Source organism: Salvelinus sp. IW2-2015, linkage group LG13 (assembly GCF_002910315.2).
Source record: "Salvelinus sp. IW2-2015 linkage group LG13, ASM291031v2, whole genome shotgun sequence".
Classification (NCBI taxonomy): domain Eukaryota; kingdom Metazoa; phylum Chordata; class Actinopteri; order Salmoniformes; family Salmonidae; genus Salvelinus; species Salvelinus sp. IW2-2015.
The window spans coordinates 42,392,847-42,413,771 of NC_036853.1; the positions used below are offsets into that span (position 1 = coordinate 42,392,847).

Genomic DNA, 20,925 nt, shown 5'->3' on the forward strand with positions numbered 1-20,925 from the left:
GGCACAACCCGGGGGGGGGGGGGTTGCTACACCGCCTGAAAATTACAGGCCTCTCATCTTTTTAAGTGGGAGAACTTGCACAATTGGTGGCTGACTAAATAATTTTTTGCCCCACTGTACATAGTTTTTTATCTTTAGAATTACTAGTCTTACACATATACCTTCATTAAATTTCCCCTAATGTGCGACGTGCTTATAAGCCTACCTCTTTCTCTATTGTTGCTTAATTCCTTGTTAAGGACAACAAAACTTATTTAATTTATCTTCATCATTGTAATGAAAGGCTTTAATAATATAGGACTAGAATAAGATGCAGACAGCTTTTACTTCTCTTCACGAAGATTTAATCATTATGGGTCTGAATAAATAACTCTACCGCCATCAGGTGTTCCCTTTTCTTTCAAACTCCATGAGTTCTATAGGCTGCTAGGCTTGGGCGGCATCCAGATGGTCATATCTTCATACCGACCTTGTGCCATACCGGGATATTCTGTAATACTGAACACAAGGGCGCTGCTTTCAAACCCCACTGATACTCTGTAATCTGAAGGTTAGCAAGGCTAACAAGTACATGTAAAATCCCACAGAGAATGCTATCTAAATGCTAATGAGCGCCTTGCGAAATGTTTTTACAGTTCTAAACTATACAAGTAACTAAAAAATTATACTCACAATTTGCTGCACGCACAAAACAAATATTTAGCTAACAAGGCTCTTAATCCAGGAAGGGATTCTCTGTTTTTACCAAGCAAATGCTTGATTTTGTAAGAAGCTAACCATTTAGCTAGATAGCTTACTAGTTACTAAATTAGCAATCCAAATGCATTTAGCACATTTTAGACAGTTAACTTAATTGTTATAAGATATTGAGCTGGCAAACATTTAGTTGTGAATTCCATACTGCAATTAGATCACCTGGCACATGCTGCACAACAGTGAGTGACTCACAAGTCTCCATTCCCTCATCGTTGTGCACTTGTAAACAAACACCACGTGACTGGAGACTACCGTAAGCTTCATAATAATGTGACGGGTGAAATTAAGAACACAATGTTCTTTATCTCCTAACATATTGCACAAATTGACTGAAGATATTTAATGAAAAAGTAGCTACAAATATTCAATTTTTTTATTTTATTTTTTTAATAAATAGTTTGGACTGTATTGAAAAACCATCCCATGGCTTTTTCCAAATACCCCGGTATATGGTATACCGCCCATGCTTAGCTGCTGTATTTAACATTAAGCAAACAAGAGCTTGTATTCCTCTTCAAATAGTCTATTAGTATAAGAAATGCAACAACAAAATTCCATCAAGTTATTCTATGGAACTCCAAGAGCTAAGCAGTGTTTTTTAAGGAGAAAGGTCAGTGGAGAGCAGTTGCAAAAGACAAGACGCTATAAGTTAGAAGCTTATGTATAACACATTCATTAGCTAAATATAAGGCTACTACTGCATTGAATGTATCACCTAAAAGAGGTAGGCTAGGACATCTATATACAGTACCAGTCAAAAGTTTGTACACGCCTACTCATTCAAGGGTGTTTCTTTATTTTTACTATTTTCTACATTTCTACGTTGCTAGACTGAAGCCACTCTTCAGTAAAAGGCACATGACAGCCCTCTTGGAGTTTGCCAAAAGGCAAACCATGAAAAACAAGATTTTTTAACACCTGGACAGTGAATTTGTCAGGTGTCACAAAGAGGGACTTAGAAAAATTGCAATTGTCTCAGAAAAGGGCAGCACAGCTGGCCTTTGGATGTACACAGCAAACATTAATATCTCTCCTGGCTCAAAATAGAGAGATTGACTTCACAAATTTTATTTGTGAGAGGTATTGACATGTTGAAGCACCGAGCTGTCTGTTTTAAACGACTAACACAGCTCAGGCACCCATGCATACCCCACAAGACATGATTTTACAGTCCCTAAGTCCAGAACAGACTTTGGGAGGCGTACAGTACTACATAGAGCCATGACTACATGGAACTCTATTCTACGTCAGGTAACTGATGCAAGCCCAAATATAGGCACAGACACATGCATACACACACGATAACATACGCACTATACACATACATTCACATGGATTTTGTGTTGTAGAAATGTGGGAGTGGAGTATGGGCCTGAGGGCACACACTTTTAGTGTGTTGTGAATTCTGTAATGAATGTATTGTAATGTTTTTAAAAAATGTATAACTGCCTTAATTTTGCCGGACCCCAGGAAGAATAGCTAGGCGGCAACTAATGGGGATCCATAATAAATACAAATAGATGTTAGACACACCTTTGGCTGCGATTACAGCTTAGTAATTCTGGGCAAATTTCTAAGAGCTTTCCACACCTGGATTGTGCAACATTCCCATTATTATTTAAAAAATTCTTCAAGCTCTGTCAAATTGGTTGTTAATCATTGATGGACAACCATTTTTCAGGTCTTGCCATAGATTTCCAAGTCGATTTAATTCAAAACTGTAACTCGGCCACTCAGGAGCATTCACTTTCTTCTTGGTGAGCAAATCCAGTGTAGATTTTGCCTTGTGTTTTAGGTTATTGTCCTGCTGAAAGGTGAATTCATCTCCCAGTGTCTGCTGATAAGCAGAATGAACCAGGTTTTCCTCTAGGATTTTGCCTGTGCTTTTATCCTAAAAAAAAATCCCCTATCCTTAACGATTACAAGTATACCCATAACATGAAGTTTGAAAATATGTAGATTGGCCCCAAACATAACACTTTTGTATTTAGGACAAAAAGTTGATTACTTTGCCACATTTTTTTGCAGTACTACTTTAGTGCCTTGTTGCAAACAGGATGCATGTTCTGGAATATTGTTATTCTGTACAATTCTGTCAATTGGGTTAGTATTGTGGAGTAACTAATATGTTGTTGATCCATCCTCAGTTTTCTCCTGTCACAGCCATTAAACTCTGTAACTGTTTTAAAGTCACCATTGGCCTCATGGTAAAATCTCTGAGTGGTTTCCTTCCTCTCCGGCAAGGGAGTTGGGAAGGACGCCTGTATCTTTGTAGTGTTGGGAAACCACCCTGGTCTTTGTAGTTGAATCTGTGTTTGAAATTCACTGCTCGACTGAGGGATCTTACAGATAATTGTATGTGTGTGGTACAGAGATGAGGTAGTCATTCAAAAATCATATTAAACACTATTATTGCACACAGAGTGAGTCCATGCAACTTATTATGTGACTTGTTAAGCTTATTTACCGGCTTTTCACAGTTATTTATTCGTAGAAAGCGAGTGGGTTTGGGTGTTAAATCTTAGTAAGTATCGGTAACCCGGTTCCCACTTTTTAACCCTGCTATGAACTGCCTATTAAGGGAAACCAATGAGACCCCTCTCTCCATCTGTCTTTCTATCAGTTGTTAGATCGTTCTCCAGGAGAGCCCGTGGACAGTCCAGCTCAGGACAACACAGGTAACCATGGCAACTAGTATTCTAATATTACAAGGTTTACATTTTTTACATTTTAGTCATTTAGCAGACGCTCTTATCCAGAGCGACTTACGTTTAATTACCTCAAGGGTGGTGAAGCATTATGTGTGTTTTATTTACCTGGAGGGGGGTGTGTGTGTGTGTGTGTGTGTGTTTAGGTCTGGGGTCATCGTGGGACAGTGTGAAGTTTCAGCTTCACGCCCCTCTGGTCACTCCCTCCTCCCCTGGAGACCAAACCAGACACCCCACACGCAATCCAACTAACACAGGTGTGCTGCATACACACAAATATACAAACACAAAAATGGCCTGGGAATATATATCTAATTTCAGTTTATAAACCCACCTCCACCCCTGTGTGTTTGCAGGTCAGGTGTCAGCCCAGCTCAGGTCTCTCCTGGCGCAGTTCCCCTCCCAGCCTGACAGGGCGGCGCGCTCTCTGCAGTTGCTCTCTACGCTGACCCATGGGTAAACCACAGACACACACCCCTTATGAACTTACCTGTCCACAACAAACATTTAACAAGCTGTATTTCAGAATGTTATTGGCGCTCTGAGCATTCAGACTGCGGTTTATTGTGGCTGTGTATTCTGTGTGTATTAAGGTTTATGTTTCATATTGTCTATTTTTTATTTACCTTAATTTAATCAAGGAGTCACCATTGAGACCAGTGTCTCTTTGGAGGGAGCCCTGCATATACATTACCGGTCAAAAGTTTTAGAACACCTACTCATTCAAGGGTTTTTCTTTATTTTTACTATTTTCTACATTGTAGAATAATAGTGAAGACATCAAAACTATGAAATAACACATATGTAGTAACCATAAAAGTGTGAAAGAAATCCAAATATATTTTATATTTGAGATTCTTCAAATAGCCACCCTATTATAGCCGTTCATATTATGGCAAGAACAGCTCAAATAAGCAAAGACAAACAACAGTCCATTACTTTAAGACATGAAGATCAGTCAATACGGAACATTTCAAGGACTGTGAAAGTTTCTTCAAGTGCAGTCGCAAAAACCATCAAGCTCTATGATGAAACTGGCTCTCATGAGGACTGCCACAGGAGTGGAAGACCCAGAGTTACCTGTGCTGGAGAGGATACGTTCATTAGTTACCAGCCTCAGACATTGCAGCCCAAATAAATGCTTCACAGAGTTCAAGTAACAGGCACATCTCAACATCAACTGTTCAGAGGAGACTACATGAATCAGGCCTTCATGGTCAAATTTCTGCGAAGAAACCACTACTAAAGGACACCAATAAGAAGATACTTGCTTGGGCCAAGAAACCAAAACATAGAACAATAGACCAGTGGAAATGTGTCCTTTGGTCAGGTGTCCAAATTGGAGATTTTTGGTTCCACCCGCCGTGTCTTTGTGAGACGCGGTGTGGGTGAACGGATGATCTCTGCATGTGTATTTCCCACCGTAACGCATGGAGGTGGTGGTGTTATGGTGTGGGGTTGCTTTGCTGGTGACACTGTCTGTGATTTATTTAGAATTCACGGCACACTTAACCAGCATGGCTACCACAGCATTATGCAGCGATACGCCATCCCATCTGGTTTGGGCTTAGTCCCACTATCATTTGTTTTTCAACAGTACAATGACCCAAAACACACCTCCAGGCTGTGTAAGGGCTATTTTACAAAGAAGGAGAGTGGTGGAGTGCTGCATCAGATGACCTTGATTTGTTTAACACTTTTGGTTTCTACATGATTCCATATGTGTCATTTCATAGTTTTGATGTCTTCACTATTATTCTACAATGTAGAAAATAGTAAAAATAAAGAAAACCCCTTGAATGAGTAGGTGTCCTAAAACTTTTGACCGTATTGTCCAATTTCATGAAATACATAAAAAGCAAAATACAATATCAAACAAATAAAATACAGCATACTACACTATTGAACAGAGAAACACAAATGTACACAATATTTACAAAACAAAGTGAACACATTCTTCATTTATAAAAATCCTCTGTCTGGTCTGTATAGGTCTGATGGTGAGTGTGAGGAGAAGCCGAGCCGCCTGAAGAAGAGCGACCCACTCCTCCGGAACTCTGGAGTGTCCCGAGTAACTAGTCAGGGGTCCGGGGTGAGGGGTCAGGTGCCGGGTATGAGGGGCAGAAGGGGGTGGCAGGGAAGGGGGGGAGCGTGGAGATGATGATTTTGTTAAAAAGCTGTTTGAATGTTTTATCACATATGTTTTTGACTATTATTAAAATCTACTTTTTCTATTCATGAGGTTCTGTGTGTATTCTAAACAACTTTTTAATATATATATTTTTTTAAATTGAACCTCTAGAGGATCTGTGTCCCGTCCTCGGGATGGTTGCGCTAACGTATGCTAATGTGAGTAGCACGAGGTTGTAGGAAACAAAACAAAATAAGGGCAGATATATTAACAAGAATTTAAGCTAACTGCACTGTCCAATTTACAGTAGCTATTACAGTGAAAGAATACCATGCTATTGTTTGAGAAGAGTGCACAATTATGAACTTGAAAATGTATGAATAAACCAAATTAGGCACATTTGGGCAGTCTTGATACAACATTTTGAATAGATATGCAATAGTTAATTGGATCAGTCTAAAACTTTGCTATACACTCCTGGCATCTAGTTGCCAAAGTCTATATTGCGTCTGGGCTAGAATAATTCATTATGGCCTTTCTCTTGCATTTCAAAGATAATGGTACAATTATCTTTTTTTAAACGTGTTTTTTCTTTGTATTGTCTTTTACCAGATCTAATGTGTTATATTCTCTCATACATTAATTTCACATTTCCACAAACTTTAAAGTGTTTCCTTTGAAATGGTATCAAGAATATTTATATCCTTGCTTCAGGTCCTGAGCTACAGGCAGTTAGATTTGGGTATGTCATTTTAGGCTAAAATTGACAAAATCCTTAAGAGTTAACCTTTATATAACTAGGCAAGTCAGTTAAGGACAAATTATTATTTTACAATGATGGCCTACCCTGGCCAAATCCTCCCCTAACCAGGATGACAATTGTGTGCCGGCTTATGGGACTCCCGATCATGGGATCGAACCAGGGGCTGTAGTAATGCCTCTAGCACTGAGATGCCATGCCTTAGACCACTGCGCAAATCTGAAGCCCAAGTGAGAAAATAAATATGATCTCCCTCGTCCCTCTTACTCACGCTTACTCTCTTAAATACGAGTAAAACTAAATGCATGCTTTTCAACCGATCGCTGCCTGCACCTGCCCGCCTGTCCAACATCACTACTCTGGACGGCTCTGACTTAGAATATGTGGACAACTACAAATACCTAGGTGTCTGGTTAGACTGTAAACTCTCCTTCCAGACTCACATCAAACATCTCCAATCCTAAGTTAAATCTGCAATTGGCTTCCTATTCCGCAACAAAGCATCCTTCACTCATGCTGCCAAACATACCCTTGTAAAACTGACCATCCTACCAATCCTCCACTTCGGTGATGTCATTTACAAAATAGCCTCCAATACCCTACTCAATAAATTGGATGCAGTCTATCACAGTGCCATCCGTTTTGTCACCAAAGCCCCATATACTACCCACCACTGCGACCTGTACGCTCTCGTTGGCTGGCCCTCGCTTCATACTCGTCGCCAAGCCCACTGGCTCCAGGTCATCTACAAGACCCTGGTAGGTAAAGTCCCCCCTTATCTCAGCTCGCTGGTCACCATAGCAACACCCACCTGTAGCACCGCTTCAGTAGGTATATCTCTCTGGTCACCCCCAAAACCAATTCTTCCTTGCCCTCTCCTTCCAGTTCTCCGCTGCCAATGACTGGAACGAACTACAAAAATCTCTGAAACTGGAAACACTTATCTCCCTCACTAGCTTTAAGCACCAGCTGTCAGAGCAGCTCACAGAATACCACCTGTACATAGCCCATCTATAATTTAGCCCAAACAACTACCTCTTTCCCTACTATTTATTTATTTTGCTCCTTTGCACCCCATTATTTCTCTACTTTGCACATTCTTCCACTGCAAATCCATTCCAGTGTTTTACTTGCTATATTGTATTTACTTTGCCACCACAGCCCTCCATGTGCTCGCCAGAGGTAGACTGACTGAGGTTACCAAGAGGAGATCCTCAGACCCCTTGTGAGACCATATGCTGACACATGCACATTTGTGGCCTGCTGGAGGCATTTTGCAGGGCTCTGCAGTTGCTCCTCCTTGCACAAAGCGGAGGTAGTGGTCCTGCTGCGGGTTGTTGCCCTCCTACGGCCTCCTCCACGTCTCCTGATGTACTGGCCTGTCTCCGTAGCGCCTCCATGCTCTGGACACTACGCTGACAGAACACAGCAAACCTTCTTGCCACAGCTCGCATTGATGTGCCATCCTGGATAGCTGCACTACCTGAGCCACTTGTGTAGACTCCGTCTCATGCTACCACTAGAGTGAAAGCACCGCCAGCATTCAAAAGTGACCAAAACATCAGCCAGGAAATATAGGAACTGAGAAGTGGTCTTTGTCACCACCTTGCAGAACCACTCCTTTATTGGGGGTGTCTTGCTAATTGCCTATAATTTCCACCTGTTGTCTATTCCTTTTGCACAACAGCATGTTAAATTTATTGTCAATCAGTTGCTTCCTAAGTGGACAGTTTGATTTCACAGAAGGTTGATTCACTTGGAATTACATTGTGTTGTTTAAGTGTTCCCTTTATTTTTTGAGCAGTAATATATATATATAATCTTGGACGATTTTTAATCTGTATAAGCTTTTTTTGATCCTCCAATAATCGGTATCGGAGTTGAAAAATCATAATCGGTCGCCTCTAATGTATACAGTTGAATTTACATACACCTTAGCCAAATACATTAAACTCAGTTTTTCACAATCCTGACATTTAGTCTGAGTAAAAATTTCGTCAGTTCGAATCACCACTTTATTTTAAGAATGTGAAATGTCAAATATATAGTAGAGAGAATATTTATTTCAGCTTTAATTTCTTTCATCACATTCCCAGTGGGTCAAAGTTTACATACACTCAATTAGTATTTGGTAACATTGCCTTTAACTTGTTTAACCTGTCTAGGACTTCCGCTAGCCAACAGCCAATGGAATTGCAGCGCCAAAACAAATCAAAACAGATCCATAAATCAAATTTCTCAGCCAGGAAGCATAGGAACTGAGAAGGTCTGTGTGTCACCACCTGCAGAACCACTCCTTTATTGGGGTGTCTTGCTAATGCCTATAATTTCCACCTGTTGTCTATTCCATTTGCACAACAGCATGTGAAATGTATTGTCAATCAGTGTTGCTTCCTAAGTGGACAGTTTGATTTCACAGAAGTGTGATTGACTTGGAGTTACATTTTGTGGTTAAGTGTTCCCTTAATTTTTTGAGCAGTGTAATATATATATATGCACATTATCGAACAAAACATAAGTGTTTTGTGTAACATGTCATATGCTCATCTGATGAAGATGTTCAAAGGTTAGTGATTAATTTATCTCTATTTGTGGGTTTTGAAAGCTATCTTTGCTGTGAAAAAATGTCTGTGCTTTTTTGGATTTGTGAGCTAACATAAATAAATTGGTTGTGTCGCTGTAAAACATTTTTTTTTAATCGGACATGTTGGCTGGATTCACAAGATGTATCTTCATTTGCTGATTGGACTTTTAATGGTGTGAAGTTAAATATTCTAAAAAATATTTTTGAATTTCCCGCGCTGCCTTTTCAGTGAATGTTGGGGGGGAGTTCCGCTAGCGGAACCCTGCTGTAAAGGTTAACATAAACAATATTTCATCTCCACTCTAAAAATATACTTTTGGATTATAAACAGTACAAGTGGGGAGAACAAGTATTGATACACTCCGATTTTGCAGGTTCCTACTTACAAAGCATGTAGAGGTCTGTAATTCTATCAGGGTACACTTCAACTATAGAGAGACGAAAAACAAAAATCCAAAATCACATGTATGATTTTTAAGTTATTAATTTGCATTTTGTTGCATGACATAAGTATTTGATACATCAGAAAAGCAGATCTTAATATTTGGTACAGAAACCTTTTTTGCAATTACAGAGATCATACGTTTCCTGTAGTTCTTGACCAGGTTTGCACACACTGCAGCAGGATTTTGGCCCACTCCTCCAACAGATCTTCTCCAGATCCTTCAGGTTCGGGCTGTCGCTGGGCAATACGGACTTTCAGCTCCTCCAAAGATCTATTGGGTTCAGTCTGGAGACTTGCTAGCCACTCCAGGACCTTGAGATGCTTCTTACGCGCCACCCTTAGTTGCCCTGGCTGTGTGTTTCGGGTCGTTGTCATGCTGGAAGACCCAGCCACGACCATCTTCAATGCTCTTACTGAGGGAAGGAGGTTGTTGCCAAGATCTCGCATACATGGCCCCATCCATCCTCCCCCAATACGGTGCAGTCATCCTGTACCCTTTGCAGAAAAGCATCCCAAAGAATGATGTTTCCACCTCCATGCTTCACGTTTATGTGTTCTTGGGTTTACTCATCCTTCTTCTTCCTCAAACACGGCGATGAGTTTAGACCAAAAAGCTCTATTTTTGTCTCATCAGACCACATGACCTTCCCCATTCCTCCTCTGGATCATCCAATGTCATTGGCAAACTTCAGACGGCCTGGACAGCGCGGCTTGAGCAGGTGACCTTGCGGTCGCTGCAGGATTTGAATCCATGACGGTGTAGTGTTACTAATGTTTTTCTTTGAGACTGTGGTCCCAGCTCTCTTCAGGTCATTGACCAGGTCCTGCCGTGTAGTTCTGGGCTGATAACTCACCTTCCTCATGATCATTGATGCCCCACGAGGTGAGATCTTGCATGGAGCCCCAGACCGAGTGATTGACCGTCATCTTGAACTTCTTCCATTTTCTAATAATTGCGCCAACCTGTTCCTTCTCACCAAGCTTGCCTATTGTCCTGTAACCCATCCCAGCCTGTTGCATGTCTACAATTTTATCCCTGATGTCCTTATACAGCTCTCTGGTCTTGCCATTGTGAGAGTTGGAGTCTGTTTGATTGAGTGTGTGACAGGTGTCTTTATACAGGTAACGAGTTCAAACAGGTGCAGTTAATACAGGTAATGAGTGGAGAAACAGGAGGCTCTTAAAGAAAAACTAACAGGTCTGTGAGACCGGAATTCTTACTGGTTGGATGATCAAATACTTATTGTCATGCAATAAAATGCAAATTAATTACTTAAAAATCATACAATGTGATTTTCTGGATTTTTGTTTTAGATTCCGTCTCTCACAGTTAAGTTACCATATAAAAAATTACAGACCTCTACATGCTTTGTAAGTAGGAAAACCTGCAAAATCGGCAGTGTATCAAATACTTGTTCTCCCCACTGTATATACATTTTAGAAAAGGAATACTAAAATATCCCTTGTATCGTCATGTCATATACATCATAACCCGCGGGGTTCACAGTTGTTCAAATGTTGCATATACATTTTTTTTGTATCTCGGTATTGTGTTATATTGTTTTCTAGAGTGTACGAAAAATAATATATATGAATGCAGCTACCACTTCATTAAAAAACTTTAGATGCATTTGCCCCTAGATAATTTTGTTATATAATGGGTACATGTGGGGTTTCCTACCTCTGGAAGTTTCTTTGGTCTGTACAGAGTTAGGTAAATCTGCTCTTTGCCCCTTACATGGGGAATAATCTCCAAGCTGCTCTAAACATTGCTGTTTTTTGATGTCTCTAGGTTAATCTCTAGACTGTTGAATGAGGCCTGTTACAACTTTCTTACAAAACCTTTAAAGGGAGTTGGTGAAACCATTTAATCATGGATGTATGTAAAACATACGCCTCCAAATCTAATATATTATTTTCACTAACTCACCTTCAGAAAGCTCCATTAGGATGGATTCACAGATTATCTATTAGCTGCTCGAGATTCCGCGGTTCTGGGCTGCTGGCCTGGTGTTTGGAGTTGCGCTAATGCCTTTCGTACAGAATGGTTAGAATACGGTCTGTTTCACTAGCCTCGCTCTGCGGTCGTGTCTCTAACAAGAGATAGCATGTAATGAGTTTACAGAGCGGGGGTGACGTTTTTCGGGTGACATCCTGTATGCAAAAATGGACCAGTAGTACCCCAGAATGTTTAGAGACCCCAAAACAACAGGAGGGTTTCTCGACATGTTATGTCTGTCTGTATTGCCTTTATGCCTCGTAGCACCTCAGGGGAAGCAGCTTGGGGGGTGTCCGAAATAAATGTATAGACCTGGGTGGGGGCCGTTTGTATATTGGCTGATTATAAATAACATGTTTTAAACCGTAGGAGGTTGTCTAGACAAGAAATATTCTGCCTGGGTTGTTTGTAGCCTCCCACGTCCTTGTGGGTGAGATAAATACGTATTTGAAAGGCATGTGTGGTAAATGAATCGAAAGTGCCCATTTGAAGAGAAGCACACCTTTTTGGTTTCAAACGCCCCATGCAGAGACACACACCCCCACCCACTTTTGTTTTGAAACACACACACCTACATTCCCGCGCACGCACACGTCTTTTCCTAAATTATTTTTCTCCGGGACATTCATGATGATAGAGCTAAAAGACAGAGCCCCTTCGTTAAAGGTGAGATACCTCTTTAAAACCATTTATTTAATTCATAATATTTAGTACAGACCTTTTTAAAACATCTTATAATTCATCCAATACAATTTTACTGCGCAATATTGAAACATGCACGTATGTTTTATTTATAAACATTGCTGTACAACAGTTATACATCATTACCAGACAGTACTACAGTTTTAATAACCTTTAATGTTTATAACATGCTGTTGTAGGAAAGACTGTATTCGTATAAAATAAGACATTGTTTTTTAAGACATTGTTGGTGTTGGAGTCCTGTTTGGCCATGCTATCATGGGTGAACTAGGAGTACAGGAGGGGACTAAGCACACACCCCTGAGGGGCCCCCGTGTTGAGGATCAGCGTGGCAGATGTGTTGCTGCGTACCCTTAACACCTGGGGGTGGCCCGTCAGGAAGTCCAGGATCCAGTTGCAGAGGGAGGTGTTTAGTCCCAGGGTCCTTAGCTTAGTGATGAGCTTTGTGGGCACTATGGTGTTGAACGCTGATCTGTATTCAATGAACAGCATTCTCACATAGGTGTTCCTTTTGTCCAGGTGGAAAAGGGCAGTGTGGAGTGCGATTGAGATTGCGTCGTCTGTGGATCTGTTGGGGCGGCATGCGAATTGGAGTGGGTCTAGGTTTTCTGGAATGATGGTGTTGTGAGCCATGGCCAGCCTGTCAAAGCACTTCATGGCTACTGATGTGAGTGCTACGGACGGTAATGATTTAGGCAGATTACCTTTGCTTCCTTGGGCACAGTGACCACTATTCCACCCGCTAAAACCTACCCCCATCCCAAGTTGGATTGTCATCCCAGTGACTAGCAGACCACCCCTGTCCACCTGGATCCTAGGGCCTTTGAGAGATTGGGACCTATCCTTTCAAAAGAGCACAGTGCCATCCACAGAATAGAAGCAGATTTTAACGCCCTCACGGGGGGGGGGGGGGGACTCCTGTATAGTTAGGGATGGTTAGTGCAGTTTTGATCCTGGCAGGATACAACAAGACCTGGAGCCCAGAAGACGGTATCCCGGAGAGGGTCTCATGGAGTAGACCTATCCTTTTTGATTTATTATTTAAATAAACACCCTTGAAACCGAGCTAATCCTACTCTGTCTGGGTCTGATCTATGTAAACTTCTTGGCCAAACACCCTGGTCTGCCATATCATATATCCTGATGCCTAGTCAACTTACCTCTATACATACAGTGAGTTTCAAAAGTATTGGGACAGTTACAAAGTCTTGAATGAATCATGAATAATGTGAGAAAGAGATTTATGCCTCTAACTTTCTCACTCATTATTCACGATTCATTCAGGATTATCCATAAATATGGTAGCACCCACAGTAATGTAGAAGTGTTTTGAAACATTCTATTCTTATTTACAGTAAAAGTGACCATGCATTTTTTTGTGACACAAAATAATCTGAAACACAACCAAAACAAACAGCAAATGCATCCAACAGAGTCGCAAGCTTGATGTAGTCATTGCGTGCTGTGAAATTGGGACCAAATGCTTAACTACTTTAATACACGCAAGTGAATGTCCCAATACTTTTGGTCTCCTAAAATGGGGGGGGGGACTATGTACAAAAATGTATGTAATTTCTGAACAGTTCACCTGATATGGGTGAAAATACCCTCAAATTTAAACTGACAGTCTGCACTTTAACCTCAGTCAGTCATTGTATCATTTAAAATCCAAAGTGCTGGAGTACAGAACCAAAACAACATCAAATGTGTCACTGTCCCAACACTTTTGGAGCTCGATGTATCTACCCCTACCACTCCCTGCACATTGTAAATATGGCACTGTAGATATGGTACTGGCACTGACCCTGTATATAGCTTACTTGCTTCCTCGTGTTCTAATTTCTATTTCTCGTCTTTTTTAAATTCTACTTTATACATTTTTATAGTACTATTGATATTGATTACTGCATTGTTGGGAAAGAGCTTGCAAGAAAGGCATTTCACTGTATTTATGCACGTGACAATAAAACATGAACATTGAAAACATCAAACAAGAAATTACAAACCTACAATATCTACTGGGATAAGTGAGTAACAGGAGGCAGGAGGTAAAAGTTCCGATTGGAATCTGGCCAGAGCCTTTTATCCAGAGCTCATGTGGCCCCCTCCCTGTCCTTGTGCTGGCGTCGCTCTCTACCCAGCTTCCTCTGGATACGCTCTAACTCACTCAACTGTACATGCACACACTGAAGGTGCAGGGCCCGTCTCTGACGGAGCAGCTTGAAAGGAAACGGGTTCATGTCGCTGAATGCAATGGTCGTCAGTCTCCTGTGGAAGGAAGGAAAAAGCAGTGTGTGATGTGTGTATCGGTTGTATATTTTGACGCTTATGTTGTCCAGTCACACACTATAATTACATAGAAGTATTTTCAGTCCTGTTAACAAGTGTAGACAAATTAGTGGGAATTGTATTAAATGGTTTTGGGGAGAAGAACAGTCTCTATAACCAGGTTTCCATCCAACCATTTAATGCGGATTAATTACCTGAGGCATACTTGAGAGAATGGCGCCGAAGGAGATGGCTGCTGTTTCACGATCCCGTATCCAATTGTGCTACTGTGTATGTTTTTTTGCGTTATTCGTAACTTATTTGTACATAATGTTTCTGCCACCGTGTCTTATGACCGAAAAGAGCTTCTAGATATCAGGACAGCGATTACTCACCCAAACTGGAGGAATACTTTTTCTTCAACGAGTCGAACGGGAAAGATTTACTTTAGATGCCTGACAAGGCCCTCATCCCCGTCATTCGCAGGAGAAAGAGACGCCGGTATCGAGGACGAAGTTCCAGGTGTCTTGTAAGGATCTGTCGCCGAGAGGGTAATCCACCTTTACCATCAGACATATTAGCCAACGTACAAGCAATCGATAATAAAATAGACAAACTACAATCACGTATATCCTACCAACGGGACTTTAAAAACTGTAATATCTTATGTTTCACCGAGTCGTGGCTTAACGACGACATGAATAACATACAACTGGCGGGTTTAAAGCTTTTTCGGCAGGATAGAACAGTGGCCTCTGGTAAGACAAGGGGTGGTGGTTTATGTATATTTGTGAACAACAGCTGGTGCACAAAATCTAAGGAAGTCTCGAGGTTATGCTCACCTGAGGYAGAGTATCTCATGATAAGCTGTAGCAAGAGAGTATGTACATACATACATACCCCAACCAGAAGCCATGGATTACAGGCAACATCCGCAACATCCGCTTTCAAGTAGCGGGACTCTAACCCTGAAGCTTATAATCCCGCTATGCCCTACGACGAACCATTAAACAGGCAAAGCGCCAATACAGGGCTAAGATTTTATCGTGCTCTGACGCTCGTCGGATGTGGCAGGACTTGCAAACTATTACAGACTACAAAGGGAAGCACAGCCACGAGCTGCCCAGTGACACGAGCCTACCAGACGAGCTAAATTAATTCTATGCTCGCTTCGAGGCAAGTAACACTGAAGCATGCATGAGAGCATCAGCTGTTCCCGGACGACTGTGTGATCACGCTTGCTGTAGCCCATTTGAGTAAGACCTTAAAAAAGGTCAACATTCGCAGGGCCAGACGGATTACCAGGACGTGTACTCCGAGCATGCGCTGACCAACTGGCAAGTGTCTTCACTGACATTTTCAACCTGTCCCTGACTGAGTCTGTAATACCAACATTTTTCAAGCAGACCACCATAGTCCCTGTGCCCAAGAACACTAAGGTAACCTGCCTAAATGACTACCGACCCGAAGCACTCACGTCTGCAGCCATGAAGTGCTTTGAAAGGCTGGTCATGGCTCACAACACCATTATCCCGGAAACCCTAGACCCAGCCCAATTTGCATACCGCCCTAACAGATCCACAGATGATGCAATCTCTATTGCACTCCACACTGCCCTTTCCCACCAGGACAAAAGAAACACCTGTGTAAGAATGCTATTCATTGACTACAGCTCAGCTTTCAACACCATGGTGCCCTCAAAGCTCATCACTAAGCAAAGGACACTGAAAATAAACACCTCCCTCTGCAACTGGATCCTGGACTTCCTGACGGGCCGGCTCCAGGTGGTAAGGATAGGTAACAACACATCCACCACGCTGATCCTCAACACGGGGGCCCCTCAGAGGTGCGTGCCCAGTCCCCTCCTGTACTCCCTGTTCACTCATGACTGCATGGCCAGGCATGACTCCAACACCATCATCAAGTTTGCCGTTGACACAACAGTGTAAAGCCTGATCAACAATGATGAGACAGACTACAGGGAGGAGGTCAGAGACCTGGCCATGTGGTGCAAGGACAACAACCTCTCCCTCAACGTGATCAAGATAAAGGAGAGGATTGTGGACTACAGGAAAAGGAGGACCGAGCACGCCCCCATTTTCATCGACGGGGCTGCAGTGGAGCAGGTTGAGAGCTTCAAGTTCCTCGGTGTCCACATCACCAACAAACTATCATGGTCCAAACACACAAAGACAGTCGTGAAGAGGGCACGACAAGATTTGTCATGAGACTGAAAAGATTTGGCATGGGTCCTCAGATCCTCAAAAAGGTTCTACAGCTGCACCGTCGAGAGCATCCTGACTCTTTGCTTCACTGCCTGGTATGGCAACTGCTCGGCCCCTGACCGCAAGGCACTACACAGGGTAGTGCGTACGGCCCATACATGCCATCCAGGACCTCTATACAAGGCGGTGTCAGAGGAAGGCCCTAAAAATTGTCAAAGACTCAAACCACCCTAATCATGGACTGTTCTCTCTGCTACCACATGGCAAGCGGTACAGGAATGCCAAGTCTAGGTCCAAAAGGCTTCTTAACAGCTTTTACCCCCAAACCATAAGACTGCTGAACAGCTAATCAATGGGCTACCCATACCCCTCTTTTACGTTGCTGCTACTCTGTTTATTATTTATACATAGTCACTTTAACTCTACCTACATGTACATATTACCTCAACTAACCGGTGCCCCCGCACATTGACTCTGTAAACGTAGGTAGAGTGACCCTGTATATCCTCACTATTGTTATTTTACTTCTGCTGTTAAATATTTGTTACTTTTATTTTCTATTTTTTACTTAACACTTGTTTTCTTAACTTCTTAAAGCATTGTTGGTTAAGGACTTGGAAGTAAGCATTTCACTGGAAGGTCTACACCTGTTTTATTCGGCACATGTGACAAATACAATTTGATTTGATTTGAAAAGTAGTCATGACATGCCTGAAGGAATTAGGACATTTGTGGGTAAAATGTCCTAATGTTGACAAAACAAAATACGCTACACAAGGGTGGATAATATTTTGGTCTGTGAAATTGATTGTGACAATTGCTGTGGAAACACCTTTATGCGCAAATATTGATATAATAACCATCATATCGAAGTAAGCGTAGAGTCACGCGTTTATATGTAACGTTGTAGGCCTACCATCACCACGTGGAAAATCATCAAGAGTATATAGGCAGATGAAATAAGTTATGAACTTCACATGGTGGTTAAGTGCACATAATCATGCACATTTCCAATAAATAGACCGTTTATTTTTTTAATGCTGATGACATGATCATTGCTTGGCTGCCAATTATTAAATAAAATGATCTTTCTCTTTCATATATTGTACTGCTCTAACTCTAAGCTGTACTCCCAAGGAGTGTATGTTGAGTTAAACAGTCAGCTAAACTCTTACCAGCACTCAGTGTCTATGTATGTGGAAGACTCAACACTATACACGTCAGCTACTACAGCGACTGAAATGACTGCAACACAAAGAGTTGCAGTTAGTTTCAGAGTGGGTGGCAAGGAATAAGTTAGCCATAAATATTTCTAAAGCTTAAAGCATTGTATTTGGGACAACACATTCACTAAACCCTAAACCTCAACTAAATCTTGTAATAAATAATGTGGAAATTGGTCAAGTTGAGACGACTAAACTGCTTGGAGTAACCCTGGATTGGCCACGCAGTCATGGGTGAACAGGGAGTACAGGAGAGGGCTGAGAACGCACCCTTGTGGAGCCCCAGTGTTGAGGATCAGCGGGGTGGAGATGTTGTTTCCTACCCTCATCACCTGGGGGAGGCCCGTCAGAAAGTCCAGGACTCTGTTGCACAGGGCGAGGCCGAAACCCAGGGTCTCGAGCTTAATGACGAGTTTGGAGGGCACTACCAGCATTTAACACCATAGTGCACTCCAAACTTGTCATTAAGCTATGGAGACCCTGGGTCTCGACCCCGCCCTGTGCAACTGGGTCCTGGACTTTGACGGGCCGCCCCCAAATCCATAAACCATGTGCACATCTAAAATTTTGCAACCTGTATTGGTCAACATTCGGTCCTCAAGTAAAAAACATTATTAAAAAAGTGTTGTCAATTTTTCTCTTTTATAACAAGTTACCTTCTCCCTACCTTCTCCCCCTTCTACTTGCCCCCTCCATTTTTGTGCTAACGCTGAAATCAGTTGGTTGTAATTTTGGATAGAGAAAACATTTCCATATACGGTATGTTTGTTAACTGCACATAACCACCTTTCCTATAATACCATAAATATAATTCCTTTTTTATTGTTTCAAATACTTGTCTTATATTATTTCCAATGTATCTTCCATGTAAAAAAAACCTGTCTGATCAGGATGAATAATATCTGGCAAAATCTTTTTATTTCTATTGTGCTATGCATTTTGCTAGGATTTTTGCATCTCAATACTGAAGTGTAAGGGACCTCAAGTTTTTAAGACTGGATTTTTATCCTTACCATACACTTACTTATCTTTCCTGTTTCAGTAATAGGGAAATCAAATCTTCTTGGTGAGTAGCTGATGAATTACCATTTTTGTAGGACTGATAAAAAAATTATAAAAGTAGATCTTTGAGTAGATAAATAATTTAACATTCAACTGGTATGCCATCCAGCCCTGGAGTTTTCCCTGGCCTAAAGGCTTTAATTGCATCAAGTTCCTCCTCTGCAATTTAGCCCTCACACAAGTGTTTCTGTACAACTGTTAATTTTACACTATTATTTAGGAAATAATGACTTGCAGTTATCTTCAGTTAGTGGAAATGGAGGAGACTGAAAAGAGAACATACGCTTAAAGTACTTTGCTTCCTCCTTCAAAATATTAATTGGTGAATCATGGATGACTGTAGGTTTCTGTAAATAATGTTTGGTAGCATTTTTATGTTGAAGATTCAACAATAATTTGGTAAATTTTTCACAATTTTCCATCCAATTAGCTTTGATATTTATAATACATTATACTTGATCGTTCCAAATAAGTTCCTCATTTTCTTTTTGTTATTCCTCTAACTTATTATGTGCCTCTTTGGTACTGTTTTTATTGCTATCCATCTGTACTGCTATTTCTTGTATTTCCTTTGTTAATATAAACTTTTGACAAAAATAGTTTTTGTTTGAAAGAATATTTAATTGCATGACCTCTAAAAGGCACATTTAAAAGTGTCCCACACAATAAGGGGATCTGCTGTACATAAAGTGCATTCGGAAAGTATTCAGACCCCTTGACTTTTTCCACATTTTGCTACATTGATTAAATTAACTTGTTATGGATAGGGGGCGTGCCCAGAGTAAACTGCCTGCTATTCAGTCCCAGTTGCTAATATATGCATATTATTAGTAGATTTGGATAGAAAACACTCTAAAGTTTATAAAACTGTTTGAATGATGTCTGAGTATAACATAACTCATATGGCAGGCAAAAACCTGAGAATAATCCAACCAGCGAGTGGGAAATCAGCAACTGGGACTGAATAGCAGGCCATTTACTCTGGGCACGCTTTTCACCCAAATGTGAAACTGCTGCCCCCTATACATAAGAAGTTTTAAGCCCTTTTGCCACATTTTTGGAAGTATGAGTGGGGTCATTGTCCATTTGGAAGACCCATTTGTGACCAAGCTTTAACTTCCTGACTGATGTCTTAAGATGTTGCTTCAATATATCCACATACTTTTCCTACCTTATGATGCCATCTATTTTGTGAAGTGCACCAGTCCCTCCTGCAGCAAAGCACCCCCACAACGTGATGCTGCCACCCCTGTGCTTCACAGTTGGGATGTTGTTTTTCGGCTTGCAAGCCTAACCCTTTTCCCTCCAAGCATAACAATGGTCATCATGGCCAAACAGTTCTATTTTTGTTTCATCAGTCCAGAGGACATTTCTCCAAAAAGTACGATCTTTGTCCCCATGTGCAGTTGTAAACCATAGTCTGGCTTTTTTTATGCCGGTTTTGGAGCAGTGGCTTCTTCCTTGCTGAGCGGCCTTTCAGGTTATGTCGATATAGGACTCGTGTTGCTGTGGATATAGATACTTTTGTACATGTTTCCTTAAGGCATCTTCACAAGGTCTTTTGCTATTGTTCTGGGATTGATTTGCACTTTTCGCACCAAAGTACGTTCATCTCTACGAGACAGAACGCGTCTCCATCCTGAGCGGTATGATGGCTGCGTGGTCCAATGGTGTTCATACTTGCGTACTATTGTTTGTACAGATGAACGTGGTACCTTCAGGCGTTTGGAAATTGCTCCCAAGGATGAACCAGACCACAATTTTTTTCTGAGGTCTTGGCTGATTTCTTTTGATTTTACCATGATGTGAAGCAAAGAGGCACTGAGTTTGAAGGTAGACCTTGAAATACATCCACAGGTACATCTCCAATTGACTCAAATTATGTCAATTAGCCTATCAGAAGCTTCTAAAGCCATGACATTATTTTCTTAAAATTTCCAAGCTGTTTAAAGGCACAGTCAACTTTGTATGTAAACCTCTGACCCACTGGAATTGTGATACAGTGAGTTATAAGTGAAATAATCTGTCTGCAAACAATTGTTGAAAAAAGTACTTTTGTCAT

General features: G+C 41.3%; 2 protein-coding genes across 10 annotated transcripts in view; one reads left to right on the plus strand and one right to left on the minus strand.

The window, feature by feature from the left end:
* cntrob (centrobin, centrosomal BRCA2 interacting protein) overlaps positions 1–5,700 on the plus strand; it is a 31,085-nt gene extending 25,385 nt beyond the window's left edge. For 7 of the 8 annotated variants that reach the window (XM_023998316.2, XM_023998315.3, XM_023998318.2 and 4 more), the window contains 4 exons: positions 3,380–3,434; positions 3,611–3,721; positions 3,821–3,920; positions 5,457–5,700. In XM_023998316.2, coding sequence (XP_023854084.1) covers positions 3,380–3,434; positions 3,611–3,721; positions 3,821–3,920; positions 5,457–5,625 — 435 coding nt within the window. In that variant the 3' untranslated portion in view covers positions 5,626–5,700. The remainder of the gene's footprint in view (positions 1–3,379; positions 3,435–3,610; positions 3,722–3,820; positions 3,921–5,456) is intronic. The other variant, XM_023998322.2, reaches the window with a different exon arrangement.
* Positions 5,701–12,055: 6,355 nt separating this feature from the next.
* LOC111971266 (TBC1 domain family member 2A) overlaps positions 12,056–20,925 on the minus strand; it is a 43,407-nt gene continuing 34,537 nt past the window's right edge. For both annotated transcript variants that reach the window (XM_070446283.1, XM_070446284.1), the window contains one exon: positions 12,056–14,353. In XM_070446283.1, the coding sequence (XP_070302384.1) occupies positions 14,179–14,353 (175 nt within the window). In that variant the 3' untranslated portion in view covers positions 12,056–14,178. The remainder of the gene's footprint in view (positions 14,354–20,925) is intronic.